Genomic DNA, 27,722 nt, shown 5'->3' with positions numbered 1-27,722 from the left:
TCCTGGCGGGTTTCCCGCTCCTCCCCCCCCCCCCCCCCCCCCGCTCAACCCGGCCAGCGTTGCTTCCACAACGGCGGCGTAGATAAGCGAAGAGTTGCGTCACCGAACACCTGTGTCGACAGCTGCGGCGCCGCCCCACGCCGCCGCCAGTGCCTCCTCCTTCTCTCTCTCAGTGTTGCCCTCTCTGTCTCATCAGTCTTTCAAATGCGTTGCGTTGGTCGGGGGTCTTGGTCGCTGTGTGTGTTCTAGCGAACAGGCGCATATTCAATGGTGGTCACGCATGACACCGTGTTCGAAGTGACGCTCGGATTAAGGAATATTCATGGAGTGGCGGACACGGACAACGTGGGCCTGTTAACGGTGAGTGTACTGTTTTCGTAGGTAGTAATCATACAGCGCTAGGTGGGCGCCTGCAGCAGCTCTGCCGAAGTAGGCTGCCAGCCATTTACAACAGCATGCGTTCGCGGGCCTGTTGCAGATGCCCGATTAAACGTGGGACTTAACGAGTTCACACTGCTATGCGCGATGTTGTGTAAGTGCCTGCATCACTCATACAGTGAGCGATGTGATCACTTAACAAGGGCGGGATTAGTTGCTGATCGCACATTGTCTCTACACTGCGCAAAGTGATTGATATTGTTTTAAGATGTGCTTTGGGCTACATCGTAATAACATTTCTATTAATACTCAAATGTGCAACGTGCTTCTGTAGGTGTAAGCGCAAAAAAAGAAAGAAAAAGCAAGAATTATGTACAGAGGCGCTCTGTACGAAATGGCTTTTTTTTTTGCTTAAAGACGGTATAGTTGGAGGTGCTGATATGCCGCGATGCTCCCAGCACGTTCGCCTCGGTCTTTTAAGCTATTTAGGACAAGTGCCACCAGCAACAGGGAAAGATCTAGCAGACTTCCAAAGGCGCGTTGTTGTGGCCATCGCCGTGCGTTGTTTTCCCTCGTTTCTGTTTGCTGTTTTCGTGCTTCGCTTTCATCTGCGATAATGTTCGGCGTTATAACAGAATCGAGAGAGTATACGTGACTGTTGGAGCTATGTGCGGTTGCTCTAGCATAAGCCATGGCTGCTGTAGCGTAGTCGGCGTCCGCGCGCGTTGGTGTCGTTCGAGCGCTCTTACTTGCGTGATTGTGTTTAGCTGAGTATTTAGGGACGGGTTACGTTTTTGAATCCCGTAGTCAATAATCGCTAATAGCGTGCCCCTCATTGCCATCAGAGGATGGGCTTGGTTGTCGAAATATGCCAGACGCTTTTTCTGAAAGCAAGCTTTGAATTTTTTTTTAAAAAAGAAGTTTTTTCATACGTGCAAGGCAGTGCCTATTGCAGGCCCACAACTCTTTAAAAACTCGACGAGCTATCACATCTTTTATCAAATTACAATGAATTAAGATGATTGAATTATAGATGACGAATTTCTGTGCTAGATTAGGTGCACAAAACACATGTTCGCAGCCCTACGTCTAGAAAGAGGCAAATAGGAAGCACAGCGTCAAATTTGGATTAGATTCCATTGACGGAGCGTCTTGTGAGAGTAGAAAGAACGAGAAAATTGTTCATTTTTGATGCCCTTATAGAGGCAGTCAGAATTGCACTGATTGGTGACTTGTAACAATTCCTCAGATTGTTAGAGGCGTGATTTAAGTAAGTAAATCTTTTGCTTTTTTTTTTGCAGACCTCTTCGCTAGTGCCACGCCCAAGATCATTTGTTCTCATGTAAAAGAGAAAGCAGAGATGTCTTCACTGTTTGTACATGAAGGGGTAAGTTTCTTGTGCGTTTTGCTTAATGCTACATGTTCTAAACGTTGTACTTTAAGAATTGTTTTTCACACTGGCTCACTACCCTAGAAGGAATTTGATTCCTAAGTGAGTTCAGGCTTTCGTAAGTGCCATTTTTGAGCTGTAGTCTTACACTTCACCTGATTTCGGGAATTCGCTGTATGCTGGAAAACACTTATCTTTATCATACGAAATTATTGGAATGTATAGGTTGTATGCTTCGAGTTCAGTGTAATGTCAATTACACGCCATTTCGAAGGATACACACTACACATTCTTTATATATGGTGCTGCCAGAACAGCACGAAAATTTTTTTATGAGAAGTCATATTTGCTCTTAATACAGGATGAGAGGGTGCCGCTGACGTCCTGCGTAGTCTACCCTGGACCCAGCCTAGAGCAAGCCTACTTCCTGAACCTCCACATGGATAACCGAAAAATCTTCCGTGTCAGTAATGACGAAGAAGGAAGGAGTGACAGCACTGATGAGTTGATTTTTTTTTTAATTTCAACATTGTCTACGGCCGCAAGGCCTTTAACAACCACCGTGATTGAGCGGCTTTTTCTCGGCGTGAGTTTGGAGTTTATCAAAGAAGTTGTTCAGGCAGTACGACGCTGAAAATTTTAGTGTCACAATGCCTGAACAACTTCTTCTAGTGTGGTCATGGTAGATGAACAAATACTGTTATTTGTGTAAGTTATTTTGCTTAATTATAGCTGGACCATTCCATGCCAAACGTCCCAGCCACTTTGGCGACCATCTGAATTGTATTTGAAAAAAAAAATGTGCTGACTTACTGCGTTGAAAACAGTGAACTGCTAGAATACTTCAGCGAGAAAAAAGTTTTGTTCATGTGGCTGGCTTATAACTTCCTGGCATAATGCCGTCTGTGTGCTGTTTGTGGAAAATTTTGTTTTAAAACTACCGCTTATTTTTTCTAAAGCAAATTCGGTCTACCTGTTAAGTAAATGTGCTTCTGTAAGGTATTTGAAGCTCAATAATAATAGTGCAATTTTTTTGCCACATTCGCTTCCAAGAATAAAGCCAAAATGTGTTATGTTTGCATTTTTTATTGCAATATTGCACTTTGTATGAATATCTGAGCAGTGAATACTTACTCCACAGAAGGTATATTCTGAGGAAAAAATATCTTTATACCTCTCAAGCTGCTGAAACATACGAGAAAATATCACGAATTTCACAAAATCGTGAATTTTGTACGTATTGAGATGCAATTTGCTCCATGTTGTGATACAATGAAAACTCATCATTATACCTAAACTGTAAGAAAATGAAATTTTTTCTGTAATAAAAATCTTATCGCAAAAAGGACAGGAAAGAGCGCTGTCAACTGAATTTCATTGAAGGTGCTACGAGCGTTTTTATACTGAGCACAAGACCAGGGCTCATCTGCAACAACACATGTGTGACCATGACAAAATAATTTTAACCGAGAAAAGAATACTCTTTTTCGGAAAAGATAAATGAAGGTGTACTGATGCATTGATCCCCTTGGCCTTCCTGATAAAGAGTTCTAAAATCTCTCATTTTTCTGCTTGCTTTTTTTTCAAAAACCGTGTTTTATGAAACCTAGGACTACACTTACATTCTTTACGGTGTCTGGTCATGAGACTACTATAGCCCTTCTTAACATTTGAAGCATGCTGTCTTGCTTGATCATTGAAGCATTGCCCAGTTTGTCCTATGTTTACTTTTCCACGTGTTAGCGGTATCTCATACACATTAGATTGGCATTCAGTAAACCTATTCTAGTGACGAATGGTGCAAGATTTACTATTCCTGTTGCTGTAAGTACATGCACTTTTGAAAGCTTGCAAGGGGTGAAAAACAACAATGTCATATCTGCTGGCTCTTTTCCTAAAATTGTGAGACACCTTATGTACGTAGTACCATGTGACATGCAAAGGTGATTGGTCATTCTCTGTTTCTTTTGGTCCTGTTTCCTTTAACTTTACTTTCTGCAGGAGGGTTTCGCAAACAAGTGTGATGATGCTGTTGGGGTATTGGCTGGTGCTATCAGCCCAGGAGTGCTAAGAATGTTCTGCCTTTTGATAGTGGGCATTCAAAATTAATAGAAAGAGGAATTGATACCACATGTATTCAGGCCACCCTTCAGAAGTCATGTTAGCACAAGGGTGAGGTCAGGCTTAAAAACCAGATTAAAAGACTAAAAGATGCTGGGTATCCCAACAGAATCTTCACACCCGTTTGCAAAACCCTCCTGCAGAAAGTAAAGTTAAAGAAGACAGGACCAACAAAAAACAATGACCAAAACCTTTGCATGTTATACCACATCACGTGTCTCACAACTAGAAAAATAGCCAGCAGATATGATATTAGCGTGTTGTTTTCCACCCCTTGCAAGCTTTCAAAAGTGTGTGTACTAAACAGCAACAGGAATAGTCAATCTTGCCCCATTCGTCACGAGAATAGGTTTACTTAATGCCAATTTAACGTTTGTAGAAATATTTTTTATCAGGTAAACCAATGATCAGTGCATCACTACGCGTTCACTTATCCTTTCCGAGAGGGAGTATTCTTTTCACAGTTGAAATTATTTTGTAGTGCTCACACGTGTCGTCGTGCATGAACACGGTTCTTGTACTCCGTATAAAAGCGCTCGTAGCACATTCAATAAATTCAGTTGACAGTCTGTGCTCTTTCCTGTCCTTTCTGTCTCTTCCTAAAGTTGTCGCGCTGTGACTAGCACACAACCACGATGAACCAACTCTCCTAAATTAAGCTCTTGTTACGTAACACGTAGACCAAGTTTCGTATAGAAAGAAGGAGCGGTGCTTTTAAAATAAAATTTTTCACATACAACACCTAGACGGCATTCCAGAAAGTTCAGAAGGCAGCCACGTGACCAAATATTTTTCCTCTCTTAAATATTCCAGAAGTTCACTATTTACAATGCAGCACGAGTTTTTCGAATAGATTTGAGATGGTTGCCAAAATGGCTGGGACATTTGGCATAAAGTGACCCAGCTGTGTCATTAGCCATAATTATGCATTACTTCTTTTGTTTTTTGTGTGTCCTGACTCAGTTTTGTGTTCGTTTTTAGCATCATCATCATCATCATATTTTATTTCCTTAAAGACCCCACAAGGGGGTATTACATAAGAAGTGGATGTACAGGATATAAAAAACATTTGCCACATAAGGGGCTGGTATACAGGATATAAAACTTTTGCTACATTCAAAATATAAAATATGCTACATAGGTGTGGGTATATACATTGCCATAAAGTTTCACTGACAGAGATGAGTTATTACATTTTTAGCGAAAGTTGATGGGCAGGTGATTGTGACGACGTGGTTTGGGAGGTCGTTCCAGTCCTTCACAGCACGCGGAAAGAAGGATGCGGAGAAGGTAGCAGTCCTAGTGCGGTAACGGGAGACTTGGAGGGGGTGGCTGGTGCGGTGCGAAATGTATGTCGGAGGGATGACGTATGGAGGATGGTTGAGGGGCGAATGAAACAGCTTATGAAACAGGGAAACAGCATATTGTGTTTCTGATCATTGTATTGGTTTCTTAAGTATTCGCTAAAGTTATATGTGCGAAAACCCGTATATGTTTGCATGTACATCATTTCTCATAACCAATTGTTATACATCCAGGAATACAAAGCTTAAACCACTGTGATTGTATACATTTGAAAACACTATCCATATATATTTTTGTGTGCATCACTTCTTAGGAACGAATGTGTACATGAAGGCGTATATAGTGAAATCATGGTGATTGTATATATTTGAAAGAATCATAAGTATATATTTGCCTGTATTTCATTCCTATTAACCGATTGTGTACACGAAGGAGTATTAAACTGGAAACCACTGGGATTGTAGATACTTGAAAGAATTATAGGAATATATTAGTGTGTAATTCATTTGTAGTCTCTATGTACTTGAAGCAGTATACTAAACTGAAACCAGTGTAATTGTATGTTGCAAAGAATTGTGAATAAAGTGAAACTGAAAAAATATAATAAACATTTGAGGTGTTGCATGTGTAGTGTACGTATACATGAACGTATATCTGGTGAAAAAGTTGTGTGGCAGAAGAAAAGTTTATGTTTTATTTGCCTAATAAATAAACGCAATATGCAAGGGCAGCAAGGCTTCATTTTCTGTAACGCACATTATGCATATACACTGAAGTATATATAGATCCAGCACAAGTTCATACACGATTGTACGCGTTTATATTTTTGCCCACACGCAATGAATGGAGCTCGACAGGTGGTGCACCATCGGTAATCAGGACCACTTTCTTCAAGTAGTGTTTAATCAGTGCATGCTGATATCTAGGTGGCAGTATTCGCCACCCCTGCCATGGGCACTCAACACCCTTGTGCACCCTTCTCGCACCCTCCTCAGAGGGTGCTAAAAAAGTGATGGACATCGAAGGCACCCTTCCTTAAGGGTGTTTTTTAACACCCTACAGTTTTTTTACATGTACACCCTATTCTAAGGGTGCATGGTGAAGCACCCTTTTTGGAAGGTGCTGAATTAACACCCTTAGGGTGTCGTCCACGGGACACGCTCATTTACACCCTTCTGGGTGTAAAAATTTTTACTGTGTACAGGGTGCCCGTCTTTGGTGCGGGTATTGGGAGGGGCCACCCCCACTTACTATTTTGTTTTAATTATTGTTTGGCGAAGACGGCGTTTGTTACCTGCAAGCAACGTTGCTTGTAGGGCGAGTTGGAACAAGTCGATCAAGATGTACTGCAGCGCAAAAAACAGACAATACTAGGTTGTGTCCTCGTTCTCTCACTCATTTGTTGTTTTGTTTTTTTGCGCTGCAGTACATAGTTGTATAACTCTAACCGTTGATCGAGCCGAACGCGCGTAAGCTGGGATCTGTTAATTGATATTCTTCATTTTAGCATGCTCGATAATTGTGCGCTAATAAGTAAACGTTTCTTAGACAGTTTCATTTATAGTACGTTCTAATTTCAGCAGCTACGGAATCGTTTTATGTTACGGCTACTATCCGACTTGTTTTTCTTGCGTGTTGCCTAACGTGTGCCGGTGTATGCAGCCGGGCTTGCACGCATTTTTAAACTACCGCGATATTCGAGTTTCTGCGTGTTGCAGTATGTTGCTTTGTCTTAGATAGCGCTCGCAAAGCTCCCATTTACGCTTGGTTGTTCATGTAGCCCCTTGCGTCGAATTCGAGCTTGCGTTTCATTTCACCCACAACGTTAGTTGCCTGATGCGGCCCGCACTCTTTTAAACTTGAGCTGTATTTGAATAAATCCTTCATGTCTATTCGTGGTTGAATCACTGTGCCTTAGTGTATACTCTTGAAAAATTAGTGGAGAGCTTGTATCTACAAGCACAGAGTTACTAACAGTAGCTGTTGCTATCTTTAGTGACCGTTTTACTACGTATGATTTCAGACACCAAAGGTTGCATTGGTTCTTTTGTGCACTGTTACTAACTTTTTGCCAAGCACCAGTTTAAGAAACTTGTCTAAAAAGTCTGAGATGTAATTATACGAGTGTCTAACAAGATAATACTAACATGGGTATCGAATCATGTTCATTGAGGCGCTATATGGAAGGCCATGTTGAGGCTGTATTATACAGGCTGTATTATACAGCCTCAGATCCCAGCAATTTTCAGCAGGCTCTTCACTTTTTTTCACTTCTTTTTATTTTACATTTTTGCTACCATTCTATGACCTCACAAGATTCACTATTTTTTTCTTTGTAATTCCATTCAGTTTTTTTTTGGTTTTACTGAATAGAGATATTCTTTTGCTTTTGTCTTGTTCATGTTTACAATAGAGTGCGTCTTGTTTTTCTGTTTTATATTTCTTATGTTGTCAACCACTCCCCTCTATGAGGCTTCTGCGATTGAGGGAAACAAAAAGTAAATAAATATCTCCATCTCATTTCATCGTCCGCTTCAAGAAGCGGACAAACCGCTTCTTGAAGCTCCTTCAATGCAGCAAACTCTCCTCTTCTCAAATACGTGTCTCCGTCTCTGCGTTCCCACACTTTGCAGCCCTCATCCTCCAGATAATTAAGAAAAGAAGCAATCAGGCATTTTGTCAAGGTAAAGCTTCCGAATGTTTTTAGCCTTACAACAAGCCTGGCAAGACAGCCAGTCAGCTGTGTAGAGTTTGTACACAGCATGTTACGCCTGTCCACACCTACTGTGACAGCACACAAACGCATTACCCTGTCTAGTGGGAGGCCACGAAAGAGAGCACTTGTTTCTCCGACTGGCTCACCATGGGAATAATTCCTCCGTGCGCGTGACTCACCAGCTCCAGGTACACTGAGCAAAAACTCATGGGATTTCGAGACAAAGGCGAGTGCAGGGGTGAACGGCTAAGTGATCCATCTGAAAAGCCACTGTTCAAAATCTTCCAATTCCTTCAGGCAGCGTCTACCGACTCATCATCGTTCGCTTGCCCAGAACGTAACAGACACAGTAAACTATTCTTATAGGCGACTTTAACGCCAAAGTGGGAAACTAAAAAATTAAATGAAATTTATTCTGTGCACTCACGCAGGCATTGTACAGGATGTAGTAGTTGGCAAGGTTCTATGCAGTGACCATATAATGGTAAGAACTCGTATTCATCTAGATTTAAAAGAACCAAATCATATACTTATATACAAGAAGCCAATGAATAAGCTTGTGGTGTGAGGGAAAGTAGAGGAATTTAGAGTTTTACTCCTGAATAGATTCGAAGCTCTAAACAAGGTAACCGTAGTCAACATTGACCCTATGAACGATAACCTTACTAGGATCATCAAAGTATGCGTATTGGAAATCGGAGGTGCAGTCACTAGACAGTACAGCAGCAAACCTCTCAGGAGATGGAAAATCTTACTAAGAGGGGATAAACCAAAGAAGCCTCAAATGTAACCGGCAAAATAGAGCTAGTGTATTTTTCGAAGTTGATCAATAGGCTTAAACTATACAGCTGACATCAGAAGGTAAGGCACAGAGAGAATTTAGCAGGCTGAAAAAGCGGGAGGAGAATACAAGCTGCTAAGATAATCGTGTGCATAGGTAAAAAAAAACGGATGTGTCCAATGAAGTACAAGGAAGGCGATGTCATAACCAATAGAGATAGGATAGTCGAAGTGGCAGAGGAGTTTTACAAAAACATGTACAGAAGCCGCAACAACCAGGGTGATATCGTAAGAAGAATAGCCCAGAGCAATTCATCATTCTGCAGTAACGACCGAAAAAGCAAGGAAAGCCTAAAGGAATGCTAAGAAGGGGAGCTGTTGGTGAATATAGGGTAACGGCGAACCTGCTGGAAGACTAAGAAATTGTGTTAGAAAAACTGACCGCCTTATATAAGAAGTGTCCTTTCACAGGATGTGTACCACAATCTTGAAAGAAGGCCGTCATCATCTTAATCCATCAGAGAGGAGACGTCAAGGACTCAAAAAATTATGGTCTGATCAGCTCACTGTCCGTTTTCTGCAAGAAAACAACAAAAATAAAGCTAATAGAACTAGGGCGATATTAGGCTTCAATTTAACAATGAACGCAGCAGGATTTCGTACAAGCTACTCCACAATAGACCCTAATCTTGCAACCAATCAGTAATATAAAAATGCGCGCAATACAACCAACCCCTATACATGGCTTCCACAAATTACGAGAAACCGTTTGACTCAGGTGACACATCAGCAGTAATGCAGGCACTACGAAATCAGAGCATTGATGAACCATATATGAACATACTGCAAGAAATCCACAGTAGATCAACGGCCACCATAGTTCCTCATATTGAAAGTGACAGAATCTCAATAAAGAAGGGCGTAAGGCAGGGTTAGCAGATCTCTTTTATTGTAATCACTGCGTGTTTAGAGGATGTTTACAGGGCCATCCCTAGATTGAGAAGAGTTAGAGATAAGAGTTAATAGTAATCACCGATTTGCTGATGGAATAATCTTTTTCAGTAATTCAGGGGATGTCTTACAGCTCAAGTTACAGAAATAGAGAAAAAAAAGCCGAAAAATAGGTGTGAAAATTATTAATGCTAAAAGAAAACTAAATAATGTGTGATAGTCTCGGCGGACAGCAGAACTTTGCTATAGGAAGAGAAACGCTGGAAGTTGTGGAGGAAGACGCCTACTTAAGACAGGTAGTAACCGCGAAGCCGAACCATGACAGTGAAATGACTAGAAGAATAATGATGTAGTGGATGACATAGCGTATGTACTCTCAAGTCATGAATGGTAATCTGCCGCTAACCTTCAAGAGGAAGGTGTATAACAGCTGCATTTTGCCGCTACTCGCAGAAGAAAGTTTGAGGCTTACAAAAAAAATTCAGCATAAGTGGAGGATGACACAGCCTGCAATGAAAAGGACAATGTTTGGTGAAAGGTTAAGATACAAGAAGAGATTAGAGTGGTTCAGGCAACAAACCGTGGTTAAGGATATCATAGTTGAAACAAGAAGAACAATGAATGAATGCTGGCCGCGCACTGAGCACGTTGGTAGGCTAACCACCGCTCAGTATGGGTTACTGACAGGATTCCCAGAGAAGATGAACGCACGAATGCGAGACAGAAAATTAGCTGAACAAATGAGAATAAAACGTTCCACGTATAACGTGGCAGCACAAAGCACAAGACTGGGTTGATCGGTGGATAATGGGGGAGGTTTTTATCATGCAGTGGGCGTAGTCAGGCTAATGTTGATGATGATGATGGTGCACACAGGGAATCGCACTTGCAGATTATGAAAATCATTTTTTTTGCATTTACACATGTCTAGCTTCGAGTCACGACCTTGTGTCTTTGTTCCCATATTTTTTTCACAGATCAGCAGAAAAGAGTGCTGTCGCCATTCATGTCGTCTCTGAAAACAGCAAAATAGGCCTACTACACGTTCTTGCAGCCGTTTCTCTTTTCTAATTAACTTCGCAACGAAATGCCCAAACGTTGCTTCTTTAAAACTGCGAGCCTGCGTGTGAGTGAACAGATGCCACGACAACGACCCATTAGGCAGTCTCAAGGGTGAGTGCACGCAATCGATGCATATATTGATAGTTAGCGTTGCCTGGCGTTTGAGATGCTGGATAAATAACGCCAAGAAATGTCCTTTTTCAAGCGTAGAGGAAAATCGCCTTGCTTAATCACAACTACCTTTTGTAGAGGTAGAAAAAAACTCAAGAGTTTGCAAATTTCTGCCCCTAGCAATTATTCCAACGTGTCTCGAGCAATTCAGAAGTTTACGTGCGTAGGCGTGGCTGGTTAGTCTGCAATGCACAGTAGACGAGTGCAAATAAGGTAAAAAAGCACGTCATCGTTCATTTCTTTGCTACGGGCATCTCATTGCGTAAAATGGATGATTGTGCTTCAAAGATATGCTACCGGCTCGACGAAGTCTTCTGTTTTTAAAGGAATCAACAATGGATTCGTTTACAACAATGAAAAGATGGTTCAGTGCACCACAAGAAACAGCGATCCCAACCACGTAGCGACAAACGATCCGCAACGCACCGCTACACCAACAACTGTAAGCTTGGCAAAAACACCATGCCACACATTGATACAGATTGAGCTCGAACACTTTTTTTCCAAGGAAATGGGCTTACGAATTTGCTTATTTTTATGCTATATAAAGAATGTTACTTTGCTATACTGACGTAGTTTCCGTAGTTGCCACGACCATTTAGGCTAAATAAACTGTTAACAGCTGATTTATTTCAGGAACTATCTGTTTGCGCACATGCTGACTCATTCTTCGAGGCCCCCACTGCACCAAAAAAGTTTCGTGCGAATAAACGTTGCTCCACACGGCGCCCTTATTTTCCAGTTGATATCTCCGCAGACTAACTGTTGGTTGCGGGGACGAAATGCAGCACTTTTCCGCACTTCGATTCTTTGCTGCTTACTGTGTACAAATACGGACGCATCTCTCTGTATTACGAGCTGGGCTTTTGTATTAGACAAATTCAGCGCGAGCGTCGGGCTTGATGTGCCAACAAAAACACCACATCGAAGGCTCAACCTTGAAGATCCGCAACAAGTGGGGTTGCTGGGTTCTTTTTCACTCTTTTTTTTAGGCGCGAAGTTCTTTATAGTCTAACATTGGGACTAGTCACGCGTAACCTTAATAAAAACAGACGAGAAACTAGGAAGGCAAACGAAATGAATGACGCATTCTCGTCTCAGTTTCTAGATGGCGTTACTCTGCCCCTGCTCTTTGAAGTGCCGCTAATCTCCGATTGATTGCTGCGCGCGCTTTGTCAACGAGGGCCTCTCTGTTTTCTGGATAGTCACCGTACGTGGCGGATCGTTGGTGGAGCATGGGTGGAGCAGAACAGCGGGCATGTTCAGGGCGCTTGCACACGGCTTCATTGGCTCGCGTCTCGTCTGTGGTACCCGCGCACCGTCTGCATTCTCGAACGCGATCGGACGCATGGACGCATCCTCAGACGGATGGACACACGGCCGGATGAACGGACGGACGCTTCGCCCCACTCATCACAATTCACTCTATGGATATGCTGTGATTTTTTTTTTCAAGTCAAAAATCACTCATTGGTCTGGTTTCCTGCGCACCTTGGAACCATTGAGGGTGCCTCGCTCAATCCCAACGAGGAGGCGCACTCAGCTGCACGAGGTTTGACTGACCGTGTTCCGGGTAACGCGTCATCTCCTGGGCGACCTGAGCCTCTCTGCTCGTACAACGAGATATGCAAGCACCACTATCTGTCAAGAAGATTGCTGCCTCTACCACACTCCTCGCTATGCAGGGCCCAAGCTGTTACTCTCCGACTGCTACAAACAAACACTTACCCGAGCCCTGCGGCACTGCACACAATGTACCCTGAACGGTTTCCAAGCCCGGACTGCCCCCTGTGTGGTGGTTATGCGGACTTCGAGCATGTACTGTGGGGCTGCGCCTCTGCCGGTCCCCCTTTCACCCAAGAGGAAATGAAGCGACTCATTAAGGCCCAGGACCAGACCTCTCAAATCCTGGCCATCCAGAGGGCCCGCGCGAGGGCCGTCAGGTTTAACCTGATGGTCCCCGAGTGGGCCTAGCCAGGTGACGCTGAGTTTACTCGCGTCTATTGTGGACCGAATAAAGTTGTTTCACTCAAGTCGTGGCGATAAACCGCCTCAAAACAAGCAACCGCCCCGCTACCGCAGCTGTGTTCTGTGCATGTAGTGCATATTTCGTGCTATTGTGCGCTTATCAAAGGGCATCTGAAATTCCTGTTCTTTTCCGGCTGCCGGAGGTGGTCGCTCGCGTCCCTAGAAAAGTGCATTCAGTATTTTGCTCGATTGTTTAGGGGCGAAGCTCCTTAAAGCGGCCCCCGTTCGTCTCTCGTCGTAGTTGTAGTGCGTAACCAGTCTTACGCTTTGACCTGCTAGGTGGTGCCGGTGAGAGGTTTCTCCTGTGCGTTGTTGAACAATAAAAATTCGCAGAATGCGCGTTAACTAAAATTCAAATTCTCCTGTCTCTCATTCCTAATTAGGAGCCATTGGCATGTACATTGAGCACTATCTGACAAGAAAGGGTTGGTAGGTTATACTCGCTGGGCGTAACCTCCTTGGTTTTAGAAAGGTTTAGCGAGTGTTGGGCCGCAGTGCCATGAATACAATGAACTATTACCCCATGAACTCGAGGTGGATAAAGGTGGAAAGTAGACAAGAAGCGCAAGCCGTAAGAAATTGTGCGTGCGCTACCTCTCGTTTACTTCTTGTAATGTCCGCCGGATGGCGGTGCTTCTATATACGAAAATTTGATGAAAAAATGCGAGATGGTGGTATTTGGAGTTGTGGCCAGATGGATGAACAGACACAGAGACAGATGCATCAATGACGCATGAACGGACGCAGGGGTGGATGCAGGGACGAAAGCAGGGACGGACGCGTGCACAGACGCACGCACGGACGGACGGATGGACGCATGGACGGTTGCAGTGGCGGAAGCATGGACGAACGCAGGGTCGGATGCACGGATGAACGTGCGGACGCACGAACAGACTCACGTACGGATGGGCGGATGGACGCGTGGACGCTCACACAGACAGACACATGTATGATGAAAAGATGCGAGATGGTGGTACTTGGAGGTGTGACTAGGGTGACGATCGGACAGACAGACAGATGCATCGACGGACGCATGGATGGCTGCACGGATAGATGGACGCATGGACGGACGCAGGGGTGTATGCATGGACGAAAGCAGGTACGGACGCATGGATGGAAGTTTGGACGCACGAACAGACGCATGCACGGACAGGTGGATGGACGCATGGACGGTCACACAGACGGACGCATGGACGGACGGAAGCAAGAACGAATGGACGGACGAATGCTTCGCCCCACTCTCCATCATTCACGCCGTGGATATGCTGCAATTTTTTTTTACTCTCAGCTCCGATGCACACATGCTGGTCTCTTGATACTTTCTAGCTGCCCGTTTAAAAGCATAACTCGCGTAATTTTGTTTTAAGCTGCATCCACCCATATTTTCAGTTCTAAAGCTACAGGTGATTTACCTGCTGTAAAAACTTGCTGTGTTCAGTTTGTGTCATTGGCACCCTGCTGTACTTTTGCACAGCGTTTCAGTTAATTCTCCGCACATCGTGGAGATCAATGAACTGGTATCCCTGTCAACCATTTGATAACCTGCACATATACAAAAAAAAAACGCCTCGGCATGCATTTTCTCGTACCTTACAACATATCCTTCGATATAGCGTGCTAACTGTGGTCTCACTGCAATCACAGTTTCCGTTAGGAAACATGGATAGCAACAAGTAAGGGTTTTTTTTGTTTTTAAATATAAGTGGCACACTGCAGACTGCAGTGCTGTTGTTCCTATGACCATGCATTCTCCACCAGACACCATTCAATAGTGTTATAAAGTGGTGCACAAACATGCTATTTACTTACCAGATATGCTTTATATGCGTTTATTTCCTTGAATATGCCTACAATAAATTACAGATAGTGACATACCTTCTACTCGTTTTAGCGAATATGACTGGTAGGAGCGCTCGTCAATGAGCACTTCACCTGGCAGTTACACAAACTTTAACAACTGAATCTTGCACCTTCCCAAACAATCTTGCCTTATAACCCATATAATTACTTGGGTGGCTGCTCTACGCCATTTAATAATGCCACTATTATTGAATGTAGGGCTACTAAAGCGCAACAGACGCCAAGAAAGAGCACGAGCATGACAAATCCTCATCTGTAGCTATTTTTCTCCACTGGTGCGAGCTTTTAGTGCTTCGCCTGTGCTGTCAGGTAACAACAATGTTAAGCTACTATGATTCTTACTGTTCAATAAATTTGCGTAATTATTCTCAAGCAGCATTTTTTTTTCATTTTTGTAGTCTGTGTTTGATAATGCAGGCGCTCTTTTCCCATCAACGTCGGCGTTGCCGTGATGTTTAGTGTAAGCAGAGAACCGTATTTTCAGAAAAAGCAGGGCTAACCGATAAGTACTCACTGGTGAAACTTGAGAATTCATTCTTATGCGATAAACTCCAACTTTAAACATAATTTCGTACGCTCAAAAGGCATTAAGTAGTTAGCTTCATATCGTATAGCACATTTATTGCACAACTATGGCAGGTAAACTGGCGTAGTCATTATTTTACAGCTTGAGTACAGCATCGACTAATCGGTATGTTGTTTTATCTGTTATAAAAGGGTGTCAAAATTTGTTTGAATGTACGTTCTGTGTGCAACATAACACTTTCGTGAATAGTTGCATGCAGGATGACGACGAGAACTGTCGCAAACGTTTCGCATTGAGTTCTACGGAAATTTCACGGTTATTAAAGTACAAATTTTGCTGTGACGTGCGCTTTTATAAATATGCGTCACTCGTAATGACGACAGCGCCTCCATAAAAATTGGATAACCTATTTAGCCAAGGTAAACGCAGTGCTTTGACGCAGTATCCGTGTTAAGATAACGCACGGTACCAACATATATTGCTAAAAAAGAGATTCTGCATGGGTTACTATATAAATAATTACGAATCACATCCCGCCATTTAAAATATAGGTTTTCATGGACTGCAGCACTGTTCAAAACTAGGGCGTTCAGCTCCCCGCTGTCTCTCGAAATTACACGTGCAAGGGCTACACGCAGGAACCCTTTGCAAAATAATAAAGATCATCCGCATTTTTTGTCACGTTCTTCGTCGTCTTAGCAATTTCATACTGCAAGTAAAAAACCAGCACGCTTGCATTCCTCATATGCTTCATTTTATATAGATGCGAAGTGTTCCCATACCAGCACCCACGACAATTGCATTGCAAGGGAAGCTCTGACAGCGAATATCTTTTTACCCCGCCGGCTTTGATAAGAAAGGCTACTTCTCCAAGAAGTGGTTCGCTATCAGCTAGAGCTGGCGTATGCTTGATAAGTGTTCACGAAGGCTTCTTCCTTTTTTCGCTGTTTTTTGTGCACCATTTGTGCTGTGATTGTGTTGCAGTATTGATAGCCACACCACTAGAAGTATGATGAATCGCGTCGAAGACAGCAACCACCTTCTGGTGTCCCTGCTTTCTCGCAGGGTTTCTGCAGGAGCAGGACACAATGTCAATGGAGAACCATGCGTTACTACCGCCGGCGCCTCAACTTTGCCTACGAGGGGAGTGACAGTGCCTGCCACACAGCAGAGGAAAAGACCAGTGAAATGTCTCTTAATCGTCGCAGTGTTGTTGGCGGCAGCGATGCTGACCGTATTGGTCTTCTGGATAAAGACGCACGATGGACAGGTGCAAGCGTCGCCACCTACGCGGCCACCTCATATAGTATTTATACTAGCTGACGATTTGGTAAGCACTTATCTAGCTGCCTCTAAACTCTGTTTATAGCCAACATACAGTAAATAAAACATTAATGTGTTTGATTTTCTGAGCATTGCATATGAGAAAAAATAGATAGATAGATAGATAGATAGATAGATAGATAGATAGATAGATAGATAGATAGATAGAGTGTGTGAAGTGAGTGAGCCAGTCATGCATTACCCACATAACAATAAGTTAGCGTGTCTGCTGACGTCGTTTTTGTTGTGCAGGCTGAAAATTTGCTAGATATTTATATGCTCTTTCCGTCGAGGTGATAGTGGTTTATAGCGTCTAACTTTTGGTTAGGCTGTAATTGGTTTTCTGAAAGCGTGATCTGATGTGCGTGTGTGCAAAAGTATTCAGGCTCCTTTTGTTTTGTAAAGAATCATTGAGAAGTGTTTCTGGATGTCTCTTTCATTGCTTTGTCTTGCGTTGCTCACCTAAACTAAAAAAGCATTCTTCGTGCAGTATTTCAGTGTGTTGCTATAAAAAAACACTCTTCATTAGGTCAGTATAGTTGTAGCTGAGTTGTTAGAGCCTCGTTAAAGAGCTTGTTTCGCTGAAATGCCAGCGTTGGCGTCGTTGGTTGTGGGCGAACAACAATCTCCCTGTCCGTGGCCGAGAAATGATCTAAGGCATAAATAAAGTAAGTAATAAATAGTTCGCCTATAGTTGGAACCAAACTCATGCCATCTGCGTTGTAAGCAGGTTTTCTATCAAACAGACACGCTATAGCTTCAAGCTGCTTCTAAAAAAAAAAAAAAAACCTACATGCATAATACTTAGTGGAAAGGGTCTTGTTAACGCATGTAATACTGCGTCGCAGATCCGTAGAATCGCGCCAGGCATCTAATGATGTAAGTTGAGCAACGAGTGTATGTTTTAAAGGCCCGACCATTACAAAGCTTGCAGACATAATCAATCACCATCAGGTACAAAAGAGCCAACAAAGTGAGGAGTGGCGTAGGTTCGCGTGGCGTCTTACAGACGAGTAGTGGAATTTTCGCTGATTCGCAAAGCAAAGAATCGTGACAAATGGGCCTCCCAACCTCGGCCAGGGGGCGCTGCGCCGCATGCGTTTTGCCGCTTTTCTATCAAAAGCCGGTTGCTCGGTACCCCGCTCTCGCCTTCGGCCTGTGCTATCTCAGCACGTGTACGCGCTTTGCACTCGGTGTTATCTGGTCGCCCACCGCGTACAGCGTTACCCGTGGCCTGCTCTGAAGGTTTAAAAAAGATTATAAAAGCGTTTGCATTGTGTGAATCTTATCTGAACGGAGAGTGATTCATTGACAGCCATTGCGGAACCAAGCAAGTCAAACCCGATGTCTTTGAGCGAGTGCTTTGAGAATGTTGATGGTGAACAGCTGCCTTTCTATGACATTGTTAGTTAGGTGATGGCGCGAATTGATATGTGCGTTACCGGTAAAACGCGCATTTGATGCGGCAATCGTGTCTTTACGGAGCTGTCGGCAAACTACCTCCACGCTATGGCGTGCATTTGTGTATAGCTTTCGAATTGTTATTGCTTGAAAGCCAAGTTCATCCCGTGGCTTTTTATTATTAGGAGGGCCGTGTGAAGAGACTGAACTTACGTCTTCGCTGTTCAGTCCCTGGCACCATTTCAAAACGGTGTTTTCAGTTTCATAATAATTTCACATTTGCCCAGGTTTTCATCGGATGTTAACAAGGTCGTATCGTAAGTTCAATTAGACCTTATATTTTTTGCAGCTGCTTTGAAAATATAATGATGCGCAGAAAAAAAGTATTCTATGTCCACTTCGATCATGCAAGTTTCTTGCAGCGCATGTTTCATTTCGGATAATATCCATGTCTGATCACGCAGCGTGCTCACTAAATTGAACATCAATTAGGTTGTTTTCACTGCTCACTTGGTCGTCGTGATATCACACAATAGCCCCTAAGATCAAGCATCTTTTTAAATACGCCGAGATTTACCCCTTACCACGTCAAATTTCGTGAAATCATCAAAAAGTTTATATCTGCCTTGGTTCTTTTTTCAACTCGTTTTCATGGTGACAGCTGTACATTGCCCGTGGCTCGGGCGCATGCATGAACGTAATATTTTACGTGCCCAAACCATCATATTATTAGGAGGCACACCGTGGTTTGAGACTCCAGATTGATTCCGGTCGCCTTATGTTTTCTTTTTTGTTAACATACGCCTAAATTAATTTGAAGTGTATATGGCGCGACGACAACAGACAGAGGGTGCACACACACCGAGCAGGTCTGTTTACACTGAGCACTTTTTTTTTACATTGAGCGTCATACCACTGTACGCTTAAAATATGCAACACCAACACGCCCTGTCTATCAATCTTGCACCAAAATGTGAGCGCACCGTTATTCCGTTTCCCTTCCGTGGAACTACAGCTGGCGTATGCGAGAATCAAACTCATGACTTCGATCCTAGCATCACAACACCTCATCAAGATAACTTATCGGTGTTGCTTGCAAGACTTGTACGTATAAACGCTCAGCGCGAACCAACAGTACAAATGTGTTTTACACTGAGCGGCGACGAGAAGTCTAAAGCCATCAGCTGAATAAAACACTTGCAGCACTCACCATACCTTATTTTGAGCGTATGAAGCTAGCAAGCTCCTCCGCTTTCAAGCTACCAATGGTTGTCTATAAAAGCCAGACCTTATTCGCGGAATGTATGTGCAGCGGTTGTCTATTTGTTGTTTTTTCAGCTTACAATTATGCTTCCTTTTGTTATGATTCCAGCCATCGCGTTTCTTTCAGTTAAATTAAAGCTTGTAATACTGTGCAAGACAAAAATTTTTCAAAGTAACGAGACCGCGGAATATCGGCGAACTGCCATAATCCACTCTTTACGCCTTTGCTTCTCGCACTGCTTGCATTAAACACGGTGGAACTTGAGCAGTTTTCAGGTATTCGTCATGTTTAAACTTTTGTAGAAGCTCACAATGCAGCAGTAGTGCTAGCCTGCTTTCCAGAATGACGAAGGAGCGCTGCCCATAGCGTGCAAATGCGAGATAAGCGCTCCAAGGTTTCCGTGCGCGCAATGGGAAAACCCGGCAAGCGTAGCCCGTCCGAGCGACTCGAGCTTTGCCCTCTTTCCGCTAGGGCAGTAAGTGGCACTGTGCGAACTTGAGCCTGTCTTCCCTATTGGGCACATAAGCTGTCTTGACCTTTTTATTTCCTTCTTTTAGAAAGATGCTAAGCCATAAACTATAAACTCAAGCACACAGACAGATATGAGGGTACGGGTGCATTACTTTAAATGAATTCCTTCAAAATGAAGCAAAAGACAAAGACTGCCAGTGTTTGTGCTTTCTTTATTCTTCTTTTTTATCGCCTGCATTAAATGGACATGCTACCATGATCACTGGACTCGTAGACTGTGTATATCTTTTTTTTTCAAAGAGTTTTATCACACTATGCCTCCTCTTCTGTCGTATCTATCTGTGTGTCTAGGTTTAACGTTTATTGCAGAATATCTTTGAGAAAGAAAAAGGTGTGCATCCGCAATAAGCCACAGAGCCAGTTTAGTAAGCACTTTTGACATAGAGGTTTTCACTCTGAGGATATTGTCGCTATAAATAGCCACATACCTTAAAGGTACCCGGCAACACTTTTTGAGCATGGTTACAATACAGCGTCGATTGGTAGTAGACGCTATCGAAAAGACGCGAGCTAAATATTATAGCGCAGCACGTGGCCTGGAATTCGCAATGAATTATCAAAATCTGCAAACATTGCTCTTTTTTCTCTCGAGAATTGACGGAAGACGCTAAAAAAAAAAAAAAAACACGCGTAGAAGGCCACTTATCAGCCATTGGCTGATCTTAACATAACGCGCTCGGTCGTTACAGGGATCGCCGCAGGAGGTCGTGACTTGTCCACACCTGCGCACGCGATCACACGAAAAAGCAGCATCTTCGAAGAAAAAAAAAAGAAGAAAAAGTGCTCAAGGTTTCTAAGCGTGCGTGACGTATTTTATTTGTCCTTTCCATTCATTCCTGCTCAGCCACCAGCACTTTCGTCAGGACGAAAGCTGAAAGAACGAGTTGGCAGTGTGTTACAAATCTTTGCAACTCCACTCGTGTTCAACAAATTTCTCAAATTTTTGCGGCGTTGAGTTTGTGAGGCAATAGGCTGTTTTAGTGAATCTGTTCCGTAGTGGCTTGAAAAAGTGTTTGAGGGCCCCCTCAAATTCTTCAACATTGACATTTTTTTATATTGAAGTATACTACCATGCATTTGGTCGAGATATACTAATGGTTGGCTCAAATAATTTTTTTGCAATCATAAAAGACTTCAAGATCTTTCGTACTAAATACATAATGCGACAGTGGCCTATCAACGAAGTTCGCATTGCACCCATCAAAATGAACGTGTTGGTTGCCTGCAATGCGCAATAAGTGTTACTACTACTACTACTACTACTACTACTACTACTACTACTACTACTACTACTACTAATAATAATAATAATAATAATAATAATAATAATAATAATAATAATAATAATAATAATAATAATTATAGTAATATTATTAATAAGTATTAATAATCATAATTGTGTTTTTAAGTGGCGTTCTCTAAATAAAAAAACCGTGAGCAAAGCCATGTGAATAAACGCCACCAAACACATATACGTAGAAGTCACCCGGTAACATCCACGCTTGTAAATATTGTGCCTATATTTGGTCATCGTCACCAAAATGTAGAGGTTGCTCGCTGCCCCTGCCGCAGGATAGGACAGTCACCGCAAGGCTATCAGCACTGCGACTACTTGAACAAAATATTTAAGAAAAAGTTTGACATTAGATGTAGTAGTATCGGATGTTCATTATCAGTTCTATGCATGACCTCTGTACCACGTTAACTGTGGTGGTCATGCTTTAATAGCACTTCGCAAGAAATGAGCTTTCAGAGGGTCAATCTTCCTCGTTGCAGGCAACAGATGGCCTCGGTTTTGGCCCGATATGTTGAAATTTCTTGGAGATGCGAACATAATTCGGCTCCGTCGAAAAAAACAAATGCATTGCACCTTAAATACTACGATGTATCTTGTCCGGAAAGCAACTAGGCAGTCGTTAACGTACATTTAGCTGAGGCAGCAATTCGTCGCCCATGATATCATCAATGGTCTTTAAAAGGGTGTCTTCCTGAGGGAGGTGGTGCTTTGTTGTCATTTAAGACAACTTCTTGCGTCTTCGTGTCATCTGCGGTTTTTCATAGTGTTTTCAGTGAATCAGGTGAATTTTGGCGCTATTTTAATGGATACCAACATTACAAAAGTAATCATTTCAGTGGAACACATGCAGACAATTACCATACCATAAAGAAGGGTGATTCTTTGCAACACGTAGTTCTTGTTTCAATTCCTGACACGGGAACAATTTGGTCCACAGGGCTGGGCAGACCTAAGCTACAACGGCAACCCGCAGATACGCACTCCAAATATTGACGCGCTGGCTTGGAATGGAGTGCGGCTCACAAGGCTCTACCACCAGCCGCTGTGCACACCTTCAAGGTCTGCAATCATGACTGGGCGCTATCCCATTCACACAGGTGAACTCTCCAGTGCACCAGTGACCTAATGTGAAGTTAAGGGATTCGCTACAAGAAAATTTTCTAAGAAAGGTCTCACAAAGTATACCTAACTGCAATTCCTAAGTAGAGGTGTGAAAATTGGTGAATTGCGCCATCACTTTCCACACAATTAGGATCAACAAGACGACACATGTAGAACTTGTAAAGTACAGCTATAATTACCATTGGTGCTACTTAAAAAAGTTCATTCCAGAAACGTTTGATAACTTTTTTATCTGGCTTCTCTCGAGGTAAACTTTGACGCCTGTTTGATCTTCAGTTTAATTGAACAATTGTTTTTCATGTCATGATGCAGAACTGCTCACTTCGTGTGAGCTCCGGAAGCCAGTTTTGTCAGTGATAAGACCGGAAGTAAGATAGGTTATTGCTGTTCCAATTCCTAAAAAAAAATTTGTTTCGTATGGTGGTTTAGCTACCGTCATAGAGAAAGTCTGTATTTGTTGAGAAATTATAGCGAGCACTTCAAGATTTCTCGAGCAACTCTGCCTATTGTGCCTGCTCTTAAAAAGCTTTCTGTTAAACATCAGGAAGGTTCATTTACGAAATCCTCCATTTTGGACGATATACTGTACGCCTTGCCACTAGTATCAGTTTTGCATTGAGGACTGTTTTAGGAGAGGCCTTAGACTGGAGCTTTTACAACGTACCTGCCGTACCTTTATACGACGAGTAAGTGTGTGTGTGAAGCAAGTTTATTTTGCATGCAATAGGCGTGACTTTTTTCGTGGTGGTGAAAGGAGAGCTTTGTTGAAGACCTTCTAAAGAACGTGAAATATTTTTGCTCACCGAGAAAGTGCGTACTCTGGCAAAACTTATTGCCAATGGTCTGAGCCTTTCAACACGTTACTGATAGAAAGATGGAAGACACCGAAAACAACGTTCTAGAGAACACCGCAGTGTAGAATGAAACAAATTTTACGTGTCACTGGAACAGCTTCCGAAAAATACCATTTTTGCATTTTTGTCTCTTTGAGAGGTATTGTCTATCTGTTATCGCTGAACAATATTGACATCATTTTCCTTACTTTAATCACGCCGTGCTACACTCATTCCCACATTTCCCTGGTTACCTTAATCTTGTGCAAGCTGTTGGGCGAATTGTGTGCACAAGTTTTTAGTCGTCTTTGTATACGTCACTTTCTTCCAAGCTCGCCTCCTCTTTGAGTCTTGTCCGCCAAGGTAGATCTGCAGCCATGGTGCTCAGCTGCTGACACGAAAGTCACTGATTCAATACTGGCTGCGGCGCTGGCGTTTCGGCGGAAGCGAAATGTTGTGAGCTCGTGTACTGAGCGATGTAGGTGCATGCTAAGGAACACCAGGTGGCCGAAATTTCTGGAGGCCTCCACTACAACGTCTCTTATGAACACATCGCGATCTCGCGACATAAACCACAAATAATAATATGTTTAAATCATCTACAGTGTCACACTGAACGACCATACACTATGCTGCCTTCTGAATGAATGTCCAGTCCGTCTCATTTACGAGGCCATTTACTCTGCTTTCTTCAAAGAGGCCTCCTTTATACGTTCTTGTTTCTCTTCCTCTCTCACTCTCTTTTTGTCCCTAAACATTACACTTTTTTTTTCTTTCCGTCGCTTGCTACCTCATCCTCAGTTTCAGCTGAATCCTCCTAGCAAGCGTTCATATATCAGGCGAGCAGGTAATCACGGGTTAAATCTTGATGTTGTTAGTGTTCCCCTGTATTGAAACTGGCAAATGGTCATTCATGATATGAGACTGTCTGCGCTTCGCCTTGTTCTTATTCGTATATAAATTTGAGTCTGATGTTTCAGGTGTGCTGTCATCACCTGCCCTACATATTCCATGCTAGCTACCGCAAACCACTGTTCTCCAACAAAGCAATTGAACGCTATTTTAGTCTTCTGCATGCTAGTTTTAGACCTATCAATTTACCTTATCGGCAAGAATTAGTATTGAATATACACAATTAGCCTGTCGAGCGGCCCCGCAAGTCACTGACACGTGGAATTTGTCAATTACTAAGGTATATTCAATAAATGTTAAGGCACAACTTTCCCAATGTCAGCCTCTAAATTTATTTTTGCAAGCGTAAAGTCTAGTTGAAGATACGGTAATTCATTTTATTTACTTAAACATCCACGCTTTCCTTGATCTTCACATTTTTCTAAGGGTTATTATACTACCTAATGCGCGTTCAAAGCACCGCTGTTTAGGTGTTTGAAATTCGCGATTATTTGACTAAATGCGCATGCGTCAGGGTGACGTGCCATGGCGCGAGTGGGAGCGTGGACTGCTCCCTTTTCGCATGAATGTAATGCGAGGAATGTGGGTTCGTCAACTGTCACCACCGCTGACTGTCCCGATTGCTACGCCTGATAATAAAGGGTTCCTAAAAGTCTGCTAGATTGATGTCTACACAAAGTGTTCTTTGTACCTGCACACGTCTTTCTCTTTCGAACATCACTTTCCCAAATAGACGGAGTTAATCGCAAAACCACCAAGTTCACCCATGTCCTTACGACTTACACTCTCACACGTCAGCTTAATTTTGAGACATTACAACAGCCTCGATGAGCTGCTAGAGGCAGACTGATTCAGTCAGTGCAAACGCCTCCTGCTAATCCCTATACTGGCCGCCATCTCCTTTCACGGCCACGGCATTCCGTCCTACTACTTTAGCCTCAGGCCCGTGCGACAACATAAGCTCCTGCGATACAAAATATCCTTCATATTTCACCCTTACCACTTAAGGGAAATCTCTGGTGCGTAGGTCATACAAAAATAATGTCAAATTCAGGTTGAAGAGGCAGTTCTTCCACAGATGGGTAACACATTTTGCTCAAAAACTCGTTCATAATTTTATTAAATAATGAACGCTGAGCCAAAACAGAAACGGAAACAGGGAACTGTGCTGTCTTCCATGAAGGGTATCTTATTACGTCACTAAATTAATATTCGATGAGGTCGCCAAATCCGCTACACACCGCACAGCTGGCCTTGGTGTAAACACAGCTCTCGTGCATCCTCTGACGCTCGAAAAGCGAGTTGGCGATGTGATCCGACGTGGGCTCATGCTGTGCCAGCTCGTCGGAACTTACCAGCGACAAGCTCAGCGATGATTGCAGCCACTATCTGAGCGCCGAAGAGTCACCTATTGATTTCGACCCGCCGGTGCTTGTGACATCTCACGTGCCCCGATTCCATCTCCCTGCTGTTCAATATTGTGCATGCTTAGTGTAATACCCCACATTAACGGCGACACACAGGCTGTATGAAACTTACAGAACTGAACTGTGCTCACGTCATTGCAGCCTCCTAGAATAAATCGCGCGCTGCGTCCGTCTGCTCGGCAAGGCATAGTTTTGAAAAAGGGTAGGCACTTGCGTCACACACACAGGTTGGCCCGCGTTTACAAGTGTGATTGCAGAATTGGCTACCAATTGTTAAAATTGGTTTCCAGACGAACTAAACGACTCACGGTTGCATAATTTAGCACAAATAAACACGGTACCGAGGAGAACAGAGCTTCAAAGCCCTGTTCCCACTCATAGGCCCGCTCACATTAGCGGCAAGTCTGCCTCACTGTTTGGCGTTTAACGTTCTCAAGCCGGTGCTTTTCGCGGGCTGTTTGCTTTGCTCATGTCTAGCGTTCTTTGTCGTTCGGAGAATAGGTCCTAGACCCATTTGTGTGTCATTTTATTTTTGCCCGGTATTGACCTAGTCAATAAGTGATGAAGGAGCTACATAGGTAAGCCACGTCCGTCTGCGCCTGTCATGTGACGCTTCGACATGCTTGCTTCTTGCTCCGTGGTTTTCATGCTCCAAGTGCGGATGTCATCCGTGCTTTTCCGAAGCTTTGTGGCAGTAGTTATTTAGGCGTTTCAGCCTATTCGGTATACAAAGAGCCGCAGCGTAGAACCAAATAAGGTGTCCCAATGCTGGTACCTGGAGAATTAACACCAGCTATACAAAAATAAGAACAACTAACAAACGTGTATTGCATGCCCTCTGAGATTCAATAAGAGTCCATCGCTACTCTCTTAACTTAAAACATTGACTACTTTAGTATGGCTAATAAACATGGGGCCCAATCAATTCGCGCATTGTGTTGTCGAAGCTTAAAAACATGATTCCAAAGCTAATGTAAGCAGTAGTTCGGAGCTTTAAAGCTACAGTACGCCCGAAGGCTGCATGTCATATTCGAGGGGGTCGACAACTGCATTCCGAAGTGAGCCATGTTTTTCGGAGGCTCATGTGCCTTGTCGGCGAACCTTGCCGTGCACTTCGAACAGGCCTGCCGCCTACGGCTGCTTGTTACTATACAACACCATCATGTCAGACTTGCCGCTAGCATGAGCGGGCCCTACAACACCGGGCCTGACTCGTCGCTGAAGACATCTCAGGGGCCCCAGACTAGGGGTTCCTCCCACGCTATTCATCGCCATTCAAGCACTATTGAAGACGTTTTACTATTTCGAAAGAAAGACTTGCGTTGCGCTGTTACGTTAAACGCGAGCAGGCACGACGCTTAAACTGTGGCTCACCGGCTAAGATAGTATAAAAAGCCCTCTGGAGGTTTCTGTTCAAATTTTTTTCGTTCTTATTTCTTCTACTGGTTACGCTGAAATGGTGACACATTAGGCAAGAATGGGTGTCTCTTAGAGCTGTGCCTTAAATGAGGAGCAAGCTCTAAAGCATTTAGAGCACAGCTCTTAGAGCTGTGCTCAAAATGTATATCCTAATCTAAACTTTTTGACCTCCGCTCATAATTTTAATCTATTTGTCCTAAGGATAATTTACCTCATATTGTAGTATGACCAGCTATCAATACAGTTGTGTAGTTGTGTACCTGTTCAAAGCCGACTTTGTGGTTCTGTAACAGTCGCCCGGCCTCCTAATAATGTTCACCCGTAGTGTTTTGCACTACAACGCCTTCCGTGTTTTTTGTGCTTCCTATCTTTCTGCTGGAGAAAGTGACACCAATTAAAGGCATTGGCTTCTTTGCACCAACAATAATCGTGCAGTGTTTTGCTGAGTTAGCTTTGTAGAGCAAAATACCTTTGTTCGTGGTACTCAAGTTTCAATACAGTGGGACTTGCCCCACACTTTATCGGTAGATTTATCTAGAGCTGTAGGATTGAGCTGTCCGTCCACAGCGTCTGTTTAGAAACCGTAAATCGAACGTTCTGAACTGGGCTTACAAAGTTCTAGCCTTTTTATCTACGTGGGTGATTCAGTTATCCACGTGATAGAAGATAAACCTGGCGATGAGGTGCTCTCGGTCAAGTTTAAATATATGACGCACTGCTTTGAATGAATAGATAAAATTTAGTTTAGAGTCCTGAGCTAATCCTATATTTGTAGTAATTGTAATGAGCACCGATCCTAATTGCTCTTACAATACTGCTGGCTGATAAATATGTTTAAGGCTTAGATAGTCCCCCACTTATATCTGCCTACAAGCTGTTGCGAGAGCTATGTTCGGTGCCGCTTT

The 27,722-nt window shown here is 43.2% G+C and overlaps 1 protein-coding gene and 1 long non-coding RNA gene across 2 annotated transcripts in view; both read left to right on the top strand.

The window, feature by feature from the left end:
- LOC119178369 (arylsulfatase B) overlaps nucleotides 1-27,722 on the top strand; it is a 74,773-nt gene that overhangs the window by 2,437 nt on the left and 44,614 nt on the right. The window contains exons 2-3 of the mRNA XM_037429573.2: nucleotides 16,354-16,618; nucleotides 22,042-22,201. Coding sequence (XP_037285470.2) covers nucleotides 16,354-16,618; nucleotides 22,042-22,201 — 425 coding nt within the window. The remainder of the gene's footprint in view (nucleotides 1-16,353; nucleotides 16,619-22,041; nucleotides 22,202-27,722) is intronic.
- On the top strand, nucleotides 181-3,225 carry LOC142768817 (uncharacterized). The gene is made up of 3 exons (XR_012885484.1): nucleotides 181-360; nucleotides 1,680-1,765; nucleotides 2,130-3,225. It is a non-coding gene; the product is annotated as an uncharacterized LOC142768817 (long non-coding RNA).

Source organism: Rhipicephalus microplus, chromosome 1 (genome assembly GCF_043290135.1).
Source record: "Rhipicephalus microplus isolate Deutch F79 chromosome 1, USDA_Rmic, whole genome shotgun sequence".
In the NCBI taxonomy this organism is placed as follows: domain Eukaryota; kingdom Metazoa; phylum Arthropoda; class Arachnida; order Ixodida; family Ixodidae; genus Rhipicephalus; species Rhipicephalus microplus.
The sequence above is the reverse complement of the archived record's forward strand: the minus strand, read 5'-3'. Positions and strand labels throughout refer to the sequence as shown.